The sequence below is a fragment of the Panthera leo genome, chromosome C1 (genome assembly GCF_018350215.1).
Source record: "Panthera leo isolate Ple1 chromosome C1, P.leo_Ple1_pat1.1, whole genome shotgun sequence".
Taxonomy (NCBI): Eukaryota; Metazoa; Chordata; class Mammalia; order Carnivora; family Felidae; genus Panthera; species Panthera leo.
In genome coordinates, this window is record NC_056686.1 from 7,354,280 (window position 1) to 7,369,380 (window position 15,101).

The following is a 15,101-nucleotide window of genomic DNA, read 5'->3' on the forward strand; positions in this document are numbered from 1 at the left end:
CTTTCCTGTTTTTGTGATTCACAAGATTGGCCTTTCCCTATTGGCACGTTAATTGCAAATACAATTCCCTCGTAAAACTTTCCAGTTTCTTGTGAAATTCCATTTGTAGGTTTTGTTTCTTGGCCTTGGCTGCCTCTGGTGAATTTTTATGTGAATGTTAAAAGAGCTTGTCCCTTTAGCTGTTCTCTTATGGCATGCTGGGATGTTATGAACCATCCATCATAATTTGGGATGAAATGTAAAATATTTAAGCTAGTCTCTGGGTTAAAAGGGAGTAAAGATGGTTATTCTAATACCTAAGTCTGAACTGACATTTTTTTTTTCTGTAACTAGAACCATAATTATACTGATTTGTCTTATCTTTATGTTGACAAAATTTGTTTCCCTCCTTGATGTAACTTCACAGAATTTATGCTAATATATCCTTTACATCTTACCCTGTCTCATCCCTGTTCTCCTTCAGTCTGCTAGCTCAAAGTAGAAGGACTCTCAAGAATGCAGAGTATTTATTAAAATTCCAGTTTAAAAAACTTCAGAGGAGAACTTAACACAGCATTGACTTTGGGCTGAGGACTCTGTTCTGATAATAGGACAGGGAGCTGTCTGGCGACTGTGCCCTTATGTGGCCACAGTGCCCCTGCCACTGCTATAGGATTACAGAATTCTCTTCTAAAAAGGGAAATTTGCAAGAATACTTTCTGTTTTTTCACCTTTGCAATAGCCATTGCCATGGGCAGAAAGGAGATTCTTGTCTTTAACGTGTGCTCAAACAGTGCTTTGTTGTAATGTGTGTGTGAACATGATATGTGGTGCCTTCAAGTGGTAAGCTTTTTGAAAATTAGAAACAGGGGTTCCTGCTCTAAGTATAAAACCAGCTATGCAAGTCAAGACAAGGGAGGAACCTAAACTTGTTCTATATAGTTAATGTCCATCTTGAGTATAGCTTAGAAAAATCAACCTAGTATGTAAGGTTGGATGGCTTTGCTTCTCTACCTCTGGTGTAACCCATTTTTCTGGGAAATGTTCCATTTCTACTTAAAGATAGAGAGCACATCATTTTTTCTTCACTTACGTACCTAGACATTAAGTCGTACGCCAGATATTTATTGAGTATGTTTACTCAGATATGCCAGACCCTCTGTAGGCAGGGGCAAGCAAAACCAGACATGATTTCTGCTCTCACAGGTTTGCAGTCTGGTGGGCGAGACAGACAGATAATCACATAAATAAACGGAAATCATAGCAATGATGGAATCGTGTTACCGAGACCATTTAACACCAGAGGCCGTGGGGGGGGTGGGGGGTGGGGGGTGGGTGGGAAGCGGGGGCTGTCGTGAGAGCGGTGTTCAGACTAAGACCTGAAGGTGTGAAATCAGTGGTGTGAGGTGGGTCGCAGCGTTCAGGGAGGACTCCAGGCAGGGGACAAGAATGTGCAGTGGCTCGGTGATGGCCAGGCATCGAATGTCAGCAGGTGTGGCCGGAATGCCATTGAGAGACAGAGGTGGTCTGTGTGGTGCCGCCTTGGAAGTGAAACGATCCATTTGGTACCTTAAGCCAGATTCTTAGTCTTTAAACTCTGTCACAGCACTTTGATGTTTGAGAGTCTCGTTTGTAACCCTTTTTAGAAGACTTTTCATTTTTTAATTTTTATACAACAAAGCTTAATCCTCTGTTTCTTAGCATTTCCCTCCCCGCCTTTGGAGCAGACTGAAAGGGAAATAGACTTCATTTGATCTGATTCAGTGTTTTATTTACAGTTAGTTATTTTTGTTATACTTTTCATTCACATTTCATTTATGCTCTTAGAGTTTTATTAACATTTGTTTTTCTGTGGTGTATTTTGTCTATTTTCTGTGTGTGGTTTTTTTTTTTCATTGCATTGAGTTGAAACCCCACAGAGCCCCTCCATCTTCTTTTCTCTTTGTTTTAAAGTAGATACAGAGCAGGAAAAGAAGCAGAAAGTCACATGTGTCACGTTCAGTTACGTTTGATTCCTTGGTGCAAATGTTTGCTCTTTGTTTTGCCTTGTGTTCAAAGATCAGCATATACCAAGTCGGAAGACAGGAGTAACAGTGGGAACTAGATTCTATATCCCATCCACTGATTGACGTGAACACTCCTAAGCTTTGTGATCGCATTTTTATTATTTAAAAAAACCCTCAGTAGCCACAAAATAACGGAAGAAGTAAAAAGAGTGCAAATGTGCTATAGGACTGCTAGTTTGTTTGAAATCGACCATGTGAGGTCTGTAACCTCCCTTCTGTGTTTGCATTTCTGAGTTAAGTTTTGGATCCAGGAGCAAAAGCAGCCCTTTAGAGATCAGCTGTATTCTCCCTCAACATTTGTCTCAGTGCCCTTCCAGGGTCTCCTATATGCTTGCTACGCAGAAACTTCTAGCTACAGAGCCTCTCTGTTCATGTGTGTCAGTCACCTGCCTGAAGATAACAGTCATTTCCTAGGGGAAAAATAAAGACCCATAATGCTGTGACTTGAAATCTATTTTAGAGTAATTAGCTGTGTTTCATCACATTTCCCTGCCTTTTTTGTCTCCTGATTTCTGTTTTATCTGTTGGGAGAAACAAAACAAAACACCTTTATAATTGCTTATGTTGAAAGGTGAGGCTCTTCGGTGGGCTCCCTTCTCTCCACCCTTAGCAGCATCCACAGGGCCGTACCTCGAAAGTCTGCTTCCAATTGTTACTCTTCGACCTCCAACTAGTCTTTTTTTTTTTTTAACTCATCATTTTTATAGGAAGCAATTTGGTATAAGTTGGTCTTTGTCAACTGCTTTACCAAGCATTTGCATTTCTTTCTGTATCATCTGTGCTGAAAAAGCAATGGGGGCGGGGGCGGGAGGGGGCAGTCTGGGAGTACAGAACAGAAAGGTGACCTTAAGACAGGGCCCAGAAGCCAGCTCACAGTTTCTTGAAGATATTCTCGGTAACTCTGAAAGCCATCCTCTCTGTCTGTGGGATGCTCAGATGTTTGTCTGCCGGTTTCTGTCTCCAGGGCATTTGTTTACCTGAGCAACCTGCTGTATCCTGTGCCCCTGATTCACAGGGTGGCCATTGTCAGTGAGAAGGGTGAAGTGCGGGGATTTCTGCGTGTGGCTGTGCAGGCCATTGCAGGTAGGTGACCCTCTCCCGGACTGGGAGCTGGGGAGTCTTTGCCTAGAGACAGAGCAGTCCCATTGTGTGGGGGCCACGCTTCGGTTACGTGATTGACGGGCTGCCTTGGAGAAAGCCTTTACTGCTTCCTTTTAGTTATTATTCCCGAGTATCATAAACGGATTCTGTTTAGTCTGGGCTACAGCTATTTTGGAGTAACGGGACGAAGGGATCTCCTTTAACATGAAGAACAACTCTCGGATTGACTTTATAAAAGACATTGGTAAAACTGCTTCAGAAGTAACAGGATTTCCACGACTCTGTCTTGCTTAATTTTCTTGCAGGGTACTTCTAGTAGACCTCTCTGTCCTTTGACTCTCTTTTGTTGGGCATAGATCAAGATTCCGATATTTTATACTTTTCCACGATCCAGCCTACATTCTGAGGGAAGAATGTGGCCATTTCCTGTAGTTTTTGTCTTTTAATTTCCAAGTGCCATGTTGTGTTGAGCGACCTTTCAGCTTCTCCCCATGGAAATCTGTGGCATAGTCGCCAGTGTGGAGTTTATGAAAATCTCTGCAAATACTCCTTCTTCAAATATTTGTTGGGTGGTATTGAACATCATCTTGCCAAGCGAAGGGTCGGTATTTCTAGGTATGACATTTGAACAATATCAAGGATAAAACTGGTTCTTTATTAACTAGTCTCATTTGAGCTAAGCAGGTTGGTAAATTTACCTGAGTAGAGCTGGAAGCAGCCCTTTGTGACTTTCCTGCTTCCAGCTTTTCTTCCTTTCTTATGCATAAGCCTTATTCTTTAATATCTCTTACTAAAGTTCTCGAACCGGAGGGCTCCACTACTTTCCTATTTATGATCCAACAGGAGCCATTCCCCCCTGCCCCGTATGTAGTCTCACTTGATCCTTTTTTTCCCCCCCCTACTTAGCGGATGAGGAAGCTCCTGATTATGGCTCTGGAATTCGACAATCAGGAACAGCTAAAATATCTTTTGATAACGAGTACTTTAACCAGGTGAGAAGCCTTCTGGAAGGAGAAAAACCTCAGAAAAGGAGAAAGTGGAAGACAGGTTTATAAGGAGGGTGTTCACTGGAGAACCATTCTTCTGACTAGAGTCACAAAAGATGGGTAACCCCGGGGTTGTTCGTAGATCATGGGACACATCTAACACTTACAGAGGTAAAGGGGTATTTATATTGTATTGTATCGCCTTTTCTCAGGCAGCTCTCAATGCACATAGTTTTCCAGTCACCGTTACTTGTTGGGCAGATAGACATAAGTAAGGAGATTGGGGAAAACACACTGCCGTGCAGCTTGATCATCCGCCTGCTCCTGCCTGTTTTCAGAATGACTTTTCTTCCGTGGCAATGACTCGTTCTGGTCTGTCTCTGGAGGAACTGAGGATTGTGGAAGGGCAGGGTCAGAGTTCTGAGGTCATCACTCCTCCAGAAGAAATCAATCGAATGAATGACTTGGGTACGTAGACAGAGTTTACTATGACTGGGGACATTTTCAAAGAGGGGAAAATATTGAGCACTGTCAAGGGAGACGGTTGCTTTCATCCACTGGGAGCGGAAATGCTCTGCTCTCTCCTCTTTGAAAGGTGGTGTGCATTATTTGGATCACCTGTGTGCTAATTTGACCCTCTTTAGATTTGAAGTCAAGCACTTTGCTGGATGGTAAGATGGTCATGGAAGGGTTTTCTGAAGAGATTGGCAACCACCTGAAACTGGGCAGCGCCTTCACTTTCCGCGTGACAGTGCTACAGGCCAGTGGGATCCTTCCGGAGTACGCAGACATCTTCTGTCAGTTCAAGTAAGCCGCCCCCGGTTCCGCCATCCTGGCTGTTGACCCAGTCCTCTGTGAACCGCAGGATGTACCACATATGTGACATAGTACCGCTCTCATCAGGTACACAACCAGCAGTTTCTGAAATAAAGGCTTTCTTCACCCCAGATGGGACTGCTACCAGGCACGTAAAGTGGTATGAAAGAGAGTTAGCCGTGGGGAGGAGTGTGACCGTGCATCTGCCACAGGGTTCCGCTGTGGCCTGTCCCCTCTGCCGGCAGTACAGGATCTGATCTAGATAAGCCTGTTTATTAGTCATTCTAATGCTCTTCGTGGAGCAGTATCTTACCAATAAACAAGCCTGAAGGCAGTGAATTGTCCATCCACCAATTATGCCTGTTCAATACTGACTTAAATAATATAAAGGAGAGTAAAATTCCACATCAGCTGAAAAATAGCTAGTATGTGGAGAAGATGTGACGGGTTTGGCTCCTCCTCCGCTACAAGCTCTCTCCAGCCTGTAACCCTCTTGAGCCCTGGAATTCTTTTTAAGACCTCCCTCGGAAAACACTTTTTTTGTCAGTCTTCAGTTTTAATGCCTTCAGTTTTACTGATAGACATCAGTATATCTTTTCAGTACTTGTGAAGGGCCACAGAGAGTGACATCTGACCCGCCCTGTTCCATCAGTTGGCCCCTGGTGCCACCACGAGGCTGCTCTAGAAAGTTCTGCTGTCCCTCTCCCTCAGAATGTGCCTCGGCCTTCCCAGGCATCCTAATGCAGTTGACAAAGCACCGCCTTTCTAGAGATTTTAGCCAAGTCCTGAAGCAAATGTGATTACTGCATAGTAGACCACTAATGTCATTTGCTCTAACTCATAGTTGTTGTTGAAGTATTGATTTTGCCCATTCAGTGTGTTTTCACTGGCAACCCTAAGTTAACATGGTTTGGGGGGTGGGGTGCAGTGGAGTTTGCTAGATGAACCAGTTGCTTTGAGCTTTCATCGTTATTCTTGTGGGGCAACTGGAATATCTTAGGAAACAGACCTCCTTGGTTAACGGGCACCTGAAATGTCAGTAATGTTAGGTTGATCTTTTGTCCTAACATCTCCAAAGAGAGAGCAGCATCTCTACCTGGGGTCAGCTCTGGAGAGGACGGCATGTTGACTCACGTTGAAAGAAGATTCAGATTCTTCTTGAGCTATTACAGACTCTTATCTGGCTTGTGTAGAGAAGACACGGCCGTCAAGCAGTATGGACGATTTCATGCATGACCAGTGTGGAACCCCAGGATATTTGTACCTGCTGTAATCATAACATGGAGGAGTATAGACTGCAAATCAAGCGATGCCCCTGGAGCCTCTGGCACGTATGGTGTATGGTCTGGATAGGAAGAAATCGGAAGGAAAAAAAGGAGTAAGGTGTACAGGTAGGAGAGAAAGAGAGGGCTAAGGAGGAGAGTGAGAAGAAGACCAATAAGGTGCGTGCGGTGCGGAACGCTTCAGTGCCGGCAGCAGGTGGCATCTGGGATGAGGAATGCGGGGCAAAAGTACACCGCTGCCCTCAGACTCCGTGAACTGATTTGGAAGACAGGGAGTTCATAATCCTGGTTTCGGCACCCTATTCGAAGTATTCGTTCCTTTCCCCGCCTTGTTTTCTTGTGGGATGTCCTTCCGATGGCTATTTCTGTCTGGGAGTAGGTCTTTGTGTTGAGTTTTCTTTCATTCTCTACCTCTTCATTTCAGGCTAATAGGGAGGAAGAGAGAACAATAAAAACTCACAGTCTGTGAGAATAAGCATAGTCTATCGCTTCACAAATATTTCAGGAGTATCTTCTGTATCTGGAGCACTGTAGGAGATACTCGCTGTCTCTCGGGGAGACAGGCATGTAAATACATTATTTTAAAGAGTGAAATTGCTGTCGAGGAGAAAACGGGTCCCTAGTGCTGTGGGAAGACAGAACTGTTTGGGTGAGCTGGGGAAGACTTCCTGGAGGAGCTGACACTTAAACCTAATCTTTGCAGGTCTTTAGGGAGACTCCTAGGCGAGAATGCCAGACACAGGCTTTAGCACTTCCTTGTAGAAGCCTGAATATGCCACATCTTTTCTACACAAAATGATATTATAATCTTTTTTTCTCAGTAAAATATGTTCCTACAGAGAAACAGTAATTCCCTGAATTCACTCTTGCTCTGCTATCTGAGGTCTTGCGTATGCGTTCAGGTGGCTAAGTGGTCAGCATCAGTTAATCTTTCGGTCATTTTTGAAATAAAATCTAAAATGCTATCTGAGTGATCCTGGAAAACGTGCATTACAAGGAACTACAAATTACTTGGCTCAGTGGAAGCCTCTGCTGAAGTAGGCTGCTTCTTTCCATACGATCCAAGTCGGGTTCCTACGACATCGATGTTGATGAAACTGGTTAATGTGAAATTCACGTGTCTTATTTTTTTATTAAGCTTTTTGCATCGCCATGATGAAGCGTTCTCCACCGAACCCCTCAAAAACAACGGCAGAGGAAGTCCTCTGGGCTTTTATCACGTGCAGAATGTAAGTGGTTTTTGCCAAAGGCCTTGCAGGTTTGGGGGCCCCCACAGCGGCTGGTGTTAGGCCCTCGTCCTGTGTGGGCAGCCTCTGGCTTTCTCAGCCCAGGAAGGAGGATCGTCCAAACTGCTGTGCCTGGGGTTGGGCATGGGGGGGGGTGGGGGGAGCTTCCTGGTGAGAATAGACAATGGAGGGAGTGGCTAGAGCGATGAGGTCATCCTCAGCGGACCGTGCAGCCAGCCTTCCCTGTGTAACAATGTGGGGGTTGGTCTGCCAATAAAATCTTCCATCAGTTTGAATGTAGTGAGTTGTTTTTAGCGTTTCCTTCCTAGAAAAATAAGCACACTTAGTAGGAGTTTTGTTAAAGTTAATGTATTATCCTTTCAACTAGAAGATACTTACGTTGCTCAGTTGCAAATAAGGTTAAAAAAAAAACTACGTTATCTTTTGTAGCTAAATTAAGATTCAGTCTGTTTTCCTTGCAGCTGATACTATGATTAACCCGTTAGTGCCCCTTACAGCTCTCTCAGACGTGGAGTAAGACAACAGAGCTTCTGTCTCTTCCAGGAAGGGTCACCCAAACCCTGTTCGGAAGTCATCATCCTCACAATAGCTAACATTCTTTGAGAGCTTATTTTGTGTCAGTCACTGTTCTGAGACACTTGTGTGTCTTAATTCGTCTAATCCTCACCTTTCTACCGCAGACCCTCATGGCCCCCAAATGACAGCTGAGATAACTGAGGCGCAGAACAGTTAAAGTCACTCACCAGGGTTGCAGAGCTCACAAGAGGCAGAGATGGGGTTTAAGCCCAGAGCGATGTGGCTGTGGTGTCTAGGAGATTCGCTCCGACCTGAACCGCTCTCCTTCTCTTGTTAACCGTATTCACTGTCTAAAGTCCGAGCGGAAAGGACAGCTCTAAAGACGGAACGGCAAACGCGAAACCCACTTGCTTTATGTTTAATTGCATGAGTATGAGCGTGCGTGTATCTGAGAAATACTCACGAGGATAGTGTGCACAAGGACTGTGCTGACGCCACCAGGGAAGAGTGATGAATCACAGAGGGTTGTGTCCCCGAAGAGTTTAGGATGATAGAGACATAAGACGCGTATTGAAACAGCAGTATCACATGGCCTAGAGACCTTGCTTATTAGCAAGGTATTTGTTAAATGCAAAGGAAGTAGAAAGAAGGGAAAGTTATTTCCATTAACAGAAAGATACTTTAGGTTACTTTTTCTGTGGGGGCAGGGGGCGGGGTTGGTAGTTGGGTGGGGAAAGGAGGTGGGAACTTTCTGAAGGATGTAGCGTGATAAGAAAAGGTGGGTCAGACTTGGTTATGTGCCTGGTGCCTTGTCAACCGGCATGGTTTTCTCACTGTCGTTACTATTCAAGCCAGGCCTGGAAGTCTGCGAATGACTTACAGGCACAGAGACAGGAGCAGGCCTTACAGGCAGGGCGATAGCCTGCGCAGGTCCTCAGGCACAACAGGGGAGAGAGGAGCGGCAGGTGAGTTTATGCCAAAACAGTAAGTGTGTAAAGGGCAGCAGGTGCGGATGACGGAGGGTCTTGAAGGCCTAAAGTTTATTACTAAAGTTGCTTTAGAATGAAAACCAGTGCGGAGCCCCTGTCTTGGTGGGAGAGACCCGCAGAGTCAAATCCCCAGCACACCCTGGCTACTCAGAAGTGCTAAAATTCTGACTGCAGCAAAAATGTGGGTTTGTTAGAGTAATTCATTCCCTAATCTAGCTTGGCTTTATTCCTCATTAGATTGCAGTGGAGGTCACGGAATCATTCGTGGACTATATCAAAACCAAGCCGATAGTATTTGAAGTCTTTGGGCATTATCAGCAGCACCCGCTTCATCTGCAAGGACAGGACCTTAACAGGTTTGGACCAGAGAAGCAAAGATTCTTGTTGCTGATGTTATCGTTGGCCTGTTCTTACTGTCATTGCCACTTGACGGGAAGGAAGAAATCTTTTGCGGGACTCAGAGAACTGAAGAACAGTTTTCTGTGGTCCCTGATAATTTCCTCTTTAGAAACGTCACCACCTTTTTTCTAAGCCACCGAACCACTAATTTAGGTAGAGCGCATTGAATTTTGCCCAGCTGACCTGGGGTGCTATCTCTTTTGTAGGAAGAGACTTTGAATAGGAAAGAGAGTTGAGGTGATGCGACATGAGAATTCTGTGTAATTGTTCCTAACTAACCCAGAACTATATGAAGCATGAGCTGTAAGTAGAGACGTTGAAAGTGATGAGGAGAGCAGCAATGGGGCCTTTTGGGAGATGGCAGAGTGTCCGTGTTAGCAGAAAACTTCTCCTGTTTATTAACTGGGACACCCAAGGGCACTGTTGTTAAAATGTCTTGGCCTCAGTTTCACTGTGTGGGGTTATATCTGGTATCTGATACTAGGCCTCATTTGCAAGTGCCAGGGATCCGTTTCTAGAGGGGATTTAAACACGCCATTGATGGGACCCTTTCTCAGTCTTGAACTTTGTCCCCTTCCTTTGCAGCCCGCCTCAGCCATCTCGACGCTTCTTCCCTCCGCCCATGCCGCTCTCCAAGCCAGGTGAGCCCTCCTTGGGGTGACACGGCTCTGATTCTGATGGCTTTTCAGATAGAAACCATTTGCACATTCCCGCTCCACTTGGTGTGTGCTTACATATTCCTGTGTCTAGCAGGAGCTGGGATTCTTGGTTCCTGATTTAAATGGGAAGTCAGAAACGATAGGGCTCTCTCTCCCTGCCAACTTTCTGGTCTTCTTATTACAGATTTGGATAAGCTCCCTGTCCCTAAATCTCTCTGCTTTTTGTATGTAACTCCTCATAACTGATTGGCGACCGCGCGTTTCTTTGCGTATCAAATGTATTCTGCATGTTCATTCATCTGTTTTGCTTTCTCTTCATTCTCATCCTCTCTCCTTGTTGCCCACTTGCCACCTTCCCTCCCCGCCCACACTTGCTCTCCACCTCCGTACTGCTGCTCTCCATCCTGCCTTCAGACCATGAGAGAAAGATTGAGCTGATTCGGTTTCTCGTAGCTGACTATGTGAATGTGCATGTGTTGGACGCGGTTTCTGAGCACGCCAACGCGCTTGCTTCCTCCGCTGTCGCCACCTTCCGGGATGGGGCAGACACATCGCCCCCTTTCCTCTCTCTGCCAGTTCCCGGCTGCCAGAGTGAGAGGGCACCTAAACGAGATGGTTAGTAGCCGACTTAGCTCTGCCTTAGATGTAGAACCGTCCTCCGGGCTCATCCTAAAGCCTGGCTCTCTGCGTACGAAACGCTGGGGTTTCTCCTTGCTGCTTGACCCGAACGTAGAGTCTAGCATGTTGTCAGGATCACGTTTCCTTTGGAGAGATGTGAGGACACACCTTCTCTCCTTGTGCCTCTTTCACATCGCCACATAAGGTGAGGGCCTCATTGTGTTTGCTCGTTTGGATTCTTTGTAATGGTATCTTTAATTTTCAAGAGTTTTATTAACGAGTGGGTTTTGTTTTTGTTTTTTTAATGCTTCTGATTTCACTTTCTGACCCATCAGGTGATCACCAGAATCAGTGACACTATTTTTTTCTTGACTAGTGGAATTCAGCTGGAGTGTAGTGCAGACAGGCTAACATTTGACTGGTGCTGTATGTATTGGGCCCCTTTAGATACTTCCTGGGTATCTAAATACCCAGATACTTCTTGGGTATCTAAATACCCAGGTATCTGTGAGTGGGTCCTCACGATACCTTTTCAAGATAGCGGGCTAAATATTAATGATCTACGTTTTGTAGATGAGGAGACAGACTCCCAGAGATTAAGCAACTTAACCCAAGTCACATAGATAGTTAGTGATTGAACGGTATTAGATCCCAAGCCACCGGACTCTCACTCCAGTGCTCCCAGGTTCTGAGCAGAGAGCGCTCTTTGTATTGCCAGATTTTAGAATTTCTGTGTAGTGTTTCAAAATACCCACCATGTAGAATTTGGAACTCTTGGGAATACTGTGTTTTTGGCTAACTTATTTCACCAGTACAGTTAATAATATGGAATTTAAATGTGAAGAAAATGTGTAACATAAGATCATTTATAGAATCCTGTATTTGCATCTTGGACCAGGGGTTCCTGAACTTACCCACACATTAGAGTGCCTAGAGGGGGTTCAGTCTTCTTGGCGGACTGGGTCCCACCCCTGGACATTATGATTTACTTGCCTGGGCTTTGCTTTAAGATCCCTGGGTGACTCCAATGCACAGGGAGGTTTGGGCACCACTGGGTGGGAGCACGGGAGAGAGAAGAGAGCCTGTGACGTACGAGGCTCTGTCCACACTGTCTCTCCCACAGTGTTACCATGCTACACATGCCAGAACATATGACAGTCTAAGGAAGGTTTTTGAATAGTTTTGTGAGCACGTTCACTCTGCACGAAACCCGTTTTCTTGTCAGTGGATACTGTTTGTTGAGAGGCAGAAACAAGCCGACTCTCCATTTTCCCAGTTCTCTGAATTTAGAGGCACTAATGCAGTAGATGGTGACATTTTTCCGAGTCTTCTGCATTGAAATGGAGCCCTGACTTTCGTTGCCTTTTTCCCAAGTGTGTCCTTGAAGAGAAGTTTATACTTTTACTAAGTAGACTCGGACCAGATTTTGACATTTTCTAAAAACTTTTGAAAGTTCCAGCTACCAAGTTAAACACCATGAGCAAAACCAGCCTTGGCCAGAGCATGAGCAAGTACGATCTTCTGGTTTGGTTTGAGATCAGTGAACTGGAGCCTACAGGAGAGTAAGTCCAACTTTCTAAATTTTTAAACAAGGGCAAAGTTTTTCAAAATTAAAAAATGCAATTTTGAGCCTCTCTGCTCATATTCAGGTTAATGAATCATCGTCACTGTTGACTTCCAGTTTTGAATTGAATTTTTGGTGGTGTTATTCTTTTGAATTAGATGTTTGTCAAAGAAGGGACTGTCCAGAATACTAATTTGCCTTCTTGTTAGCAACAGCAAGAACGTGGAGCCTGGCACCTTGTATGAGGGAAGAAAACTTACACAGTGGGTTTTAATAGCAGCAGAGCAAAGGGAATCAGAAGCATTTTGTGCATAATATAGTCACAACTTATCTTAATAATCTCAGTGAGAGGATTTGAGGGCAGGATGTTTCTTTAGACCAGGGTTTCTCAGCCTTAGCACTGTTTTGGGCCAGATAAGTCTCCGTCATGGGGGGCGGTCCTGTGTATCGTAGGATATGTAGTTGCCTCCCTGGCTTCTTCTCACAGGGGGCCAGGAGCACCTGCCTTCAGTGTGACAACCAAAAATGTCCTCAGACGTTACAAATCACCCCCGGTTGAGGTCTGTTGTCCTAGATGAAAAGAATCAACATCAGCTTACTCTCTGTGTGTGAGCTGTGTTAGAGCGAGTGGTGAATATAATTCTTGTTCACAGTTGTCTCTAAATTGCGTTTGCAAAAACACAAAGAAAGATCCCATTCCTGGAACAGAGGCAAGGGGCTCTATTGGTTAATATAAAGGGTAAGGAAAAAATGTTATCCTAATGATCCTCTGTTTATAATGCTGAGTACCACCCCCACGATCATCTCCATGAAACATTTTTTGTGTTCCTACCGATAGGAGAGTCTGACTGTATCAGTCCCATATTTCGTTGTCAGTAGTGACACGGCTTTAAGAAGCTGTACTTTCCGTACACAGACCTATAATGTGATTATAACTTGCGTCATGAGGGAGAGTTTCTACTGAGTTAATTGCTTTCTGATCCTTAAAAACTACCTGAAATCTGAAATGACCCCTTTCCTACCTCCTGACACTTGCTGTTGCAGTTGTACATTATTTATGGAATATCTGTTATGCAGGAGGCTGGGAGGGAGCCCAAAATGTTACTGTGCTTTGAGCACTTGGGTCTAGTAAGGGGGATGTGGCACGGATACGTGAGAAGGTTTATTAAATGCAAGTGACCGTGTGACTCACTGAATGCCCAAATGGTGAGGAAGACCAGGGAAACCGAGACCACTGGGGGATGTCGCAGCAGAGAAGACCTTGCGGGCGGAGCCCTCCGCGCAGGCGTCCCGTCTGACTGCTTTCTCTGCGTTTCTGTTCTTCTAGGTACATCCCAGCCGTGGTTGACCACACAGCGGGCTTGCCCTGCCAGGGGACATTTTTGCTTCACCAGGTACTAATGAGGGAGCCAGAGAGGGCCTAGGAGAGAGCCAAAACAGAGCTCTTTCTGTGTCTCTGTTTTCCCTCTCCACTTTAAGCAGATTTGGGGATCAGGAGACGTTGTACTTTTTTTTTCTTTTTTTGTACGTTTTTTAATGTTTTTCCTCAGACCTTGGCTTGTATTATACCCTTGCTCATACGTAGAAATATATTTTGAGAGACCTATTTTGAAAAAGACTTTTATTCAACTACTATAATTTGTGCAGCTCGCATGTCATTTTATACAATTTTATTTTCTTGTATATAGTTTCCATGTTTGGAGACCGTTTTATAGTTAAAAGTTCTTAATGGGGATAGAGGATGGAAGTTGCAACGGACTAAAATCTGGCCATGAAATTCAGGTGTCCTCCTTTGGTAAATCAAAAGTGGATTCGGTCAGTGCTCCGACATGCCTACGCCCGGGGCGCCTGGCTGGCTCCGTCCGCGGAGCCCGTGACTCTTGATCTCGGGGCTGTGAGTTTAAGCCCCACGTCGGGCGTAGAGATTACTTAAAAGTAAAATCTTTAAGAAACATGCTTATCACCCAGGTGGGCGTAGGAGCTGAGGGTCTCATATTCTGGGTCTACCATCCAGCCGCTTGTTCTTAAAGCCATTCCAGAACCTGGCTCTTCCTCAGTCCCCGGCCCATATCCCTTTGTTTAGAGTAACCGTGGAGGGGCGCCAAGGCAGCTCAGTCAGTAGAACGTGTGACCGATCTCAGGGTGTTGTGAGTTCAAGCCCCACGTTGGGCGTGGAGCCTACTTTAAAAAAAAAAAAGAGAGAGTGGGGACAGCATTGCCCCCTCTCCGTTCCTCTCGTCTTGCCCACCCCCACACCACGCAGTCCAGAAAGCAGCACACAAGAGGAAACCCTAGACCGTCCCAGCTAAATTACAACCCTGCTCCGTTACCTAGGGCATCCAGCGAAGGATCACGGTGACCATTATCCATGAGAAGGGGAGTGAGCTCCATTGGAAGGATGTTCGTGAGCTGGTGGTAGGTGAGTACATTCCCTCAGCCGAGGACAGAGCCAGGCTTTTTAGAGGAACACCGGGAATGTGCAGAAAGAGTACTGGAGAATATGTGGCCTAGAGTTTGAAACTACTCTGTTTCTCAACTCCCATCATTAGGGATATGTTATTCAACCAGCCATTATTTTTTTAATGCTTATTTATTTATTTTTGAGAGAGGGAGAGCAAGAGAGAGCGAGATTGGGGGAGGGGCAGAGCGGGAGGGGAGAGAGAGAGAGAGGGAGAGAGGGAGAATCCCAAACTGGCTCTGTGCTGTCAGCACAGAGCCCGACACAGGGCTCAATGTCATGAACCGTGAGATCATGACCTGAGCTGAAATCAAGAGTCAGATGCTTGACCAACTGAGCCACCCAGGTGCCCCGCAACCAACCGTTATTTTACTCAGCTACCATGGGAATGGCTCTGTTTTAAAGGTTCTGAGAGGGCCT

At 45.3% G+C, this 15,101-nt stretch overlaps 1 protein-coding gene across 6 annotated transcripts in view; it reads left to right on the plus strand.

Moving 5' to 3' along the window:
- The window catches only part of KIF1B (kinesin family member 1B), a 144,807-nt gene that overhangs the window by 104,769 nt on the left and 24,937 nt on the right, over nt 1-15,101 (plus strand). For all 6 annotated transcript variants that reach the window (XR_006206688.1, XM_042953772.1, XM_042953765.1 and 3 more), the window contains 10 exons: nt 3,010-3,128; nt 4,053-4,138; nt 4,471-4,600; nt 4,777-4,939; nt 7,370-7,460; nt 9,221-9,339; nt 9,968-10,023; nt 12,113-12,221; nt 13,551-13,617; nt 14,558-14,642. Coding sequence is in view for 5 of the 6 variants with exons in the window: in XM_042953772.1 (XP_042809706.1) it covers nt 3,010-3,128; nt 4,053-4,138; nt 4,471-4,600; nt 4,777-4,939; nt 7,370-7,460; nt 9,221-9,339; nt 9,968-10,023; nt 12,113-12,221; nt 13,551-13,617; nt 14,558-14,642 (1,025 nt within the window). In the remaining variant the exon portion in view is untranslated. The remainder of the gene's footprint in view (nt 1-3,009; nt 3,129-4,052; nt 4,139-4,470; nt 4,601-4,776; nt 4,940-7,369; nt 7,461-9,220; nt 9,340-9,967; nt 10,024-12,112; nt 12,222-13,550; nt 13,618-14,557; nt 14,643-15,101) is intronic.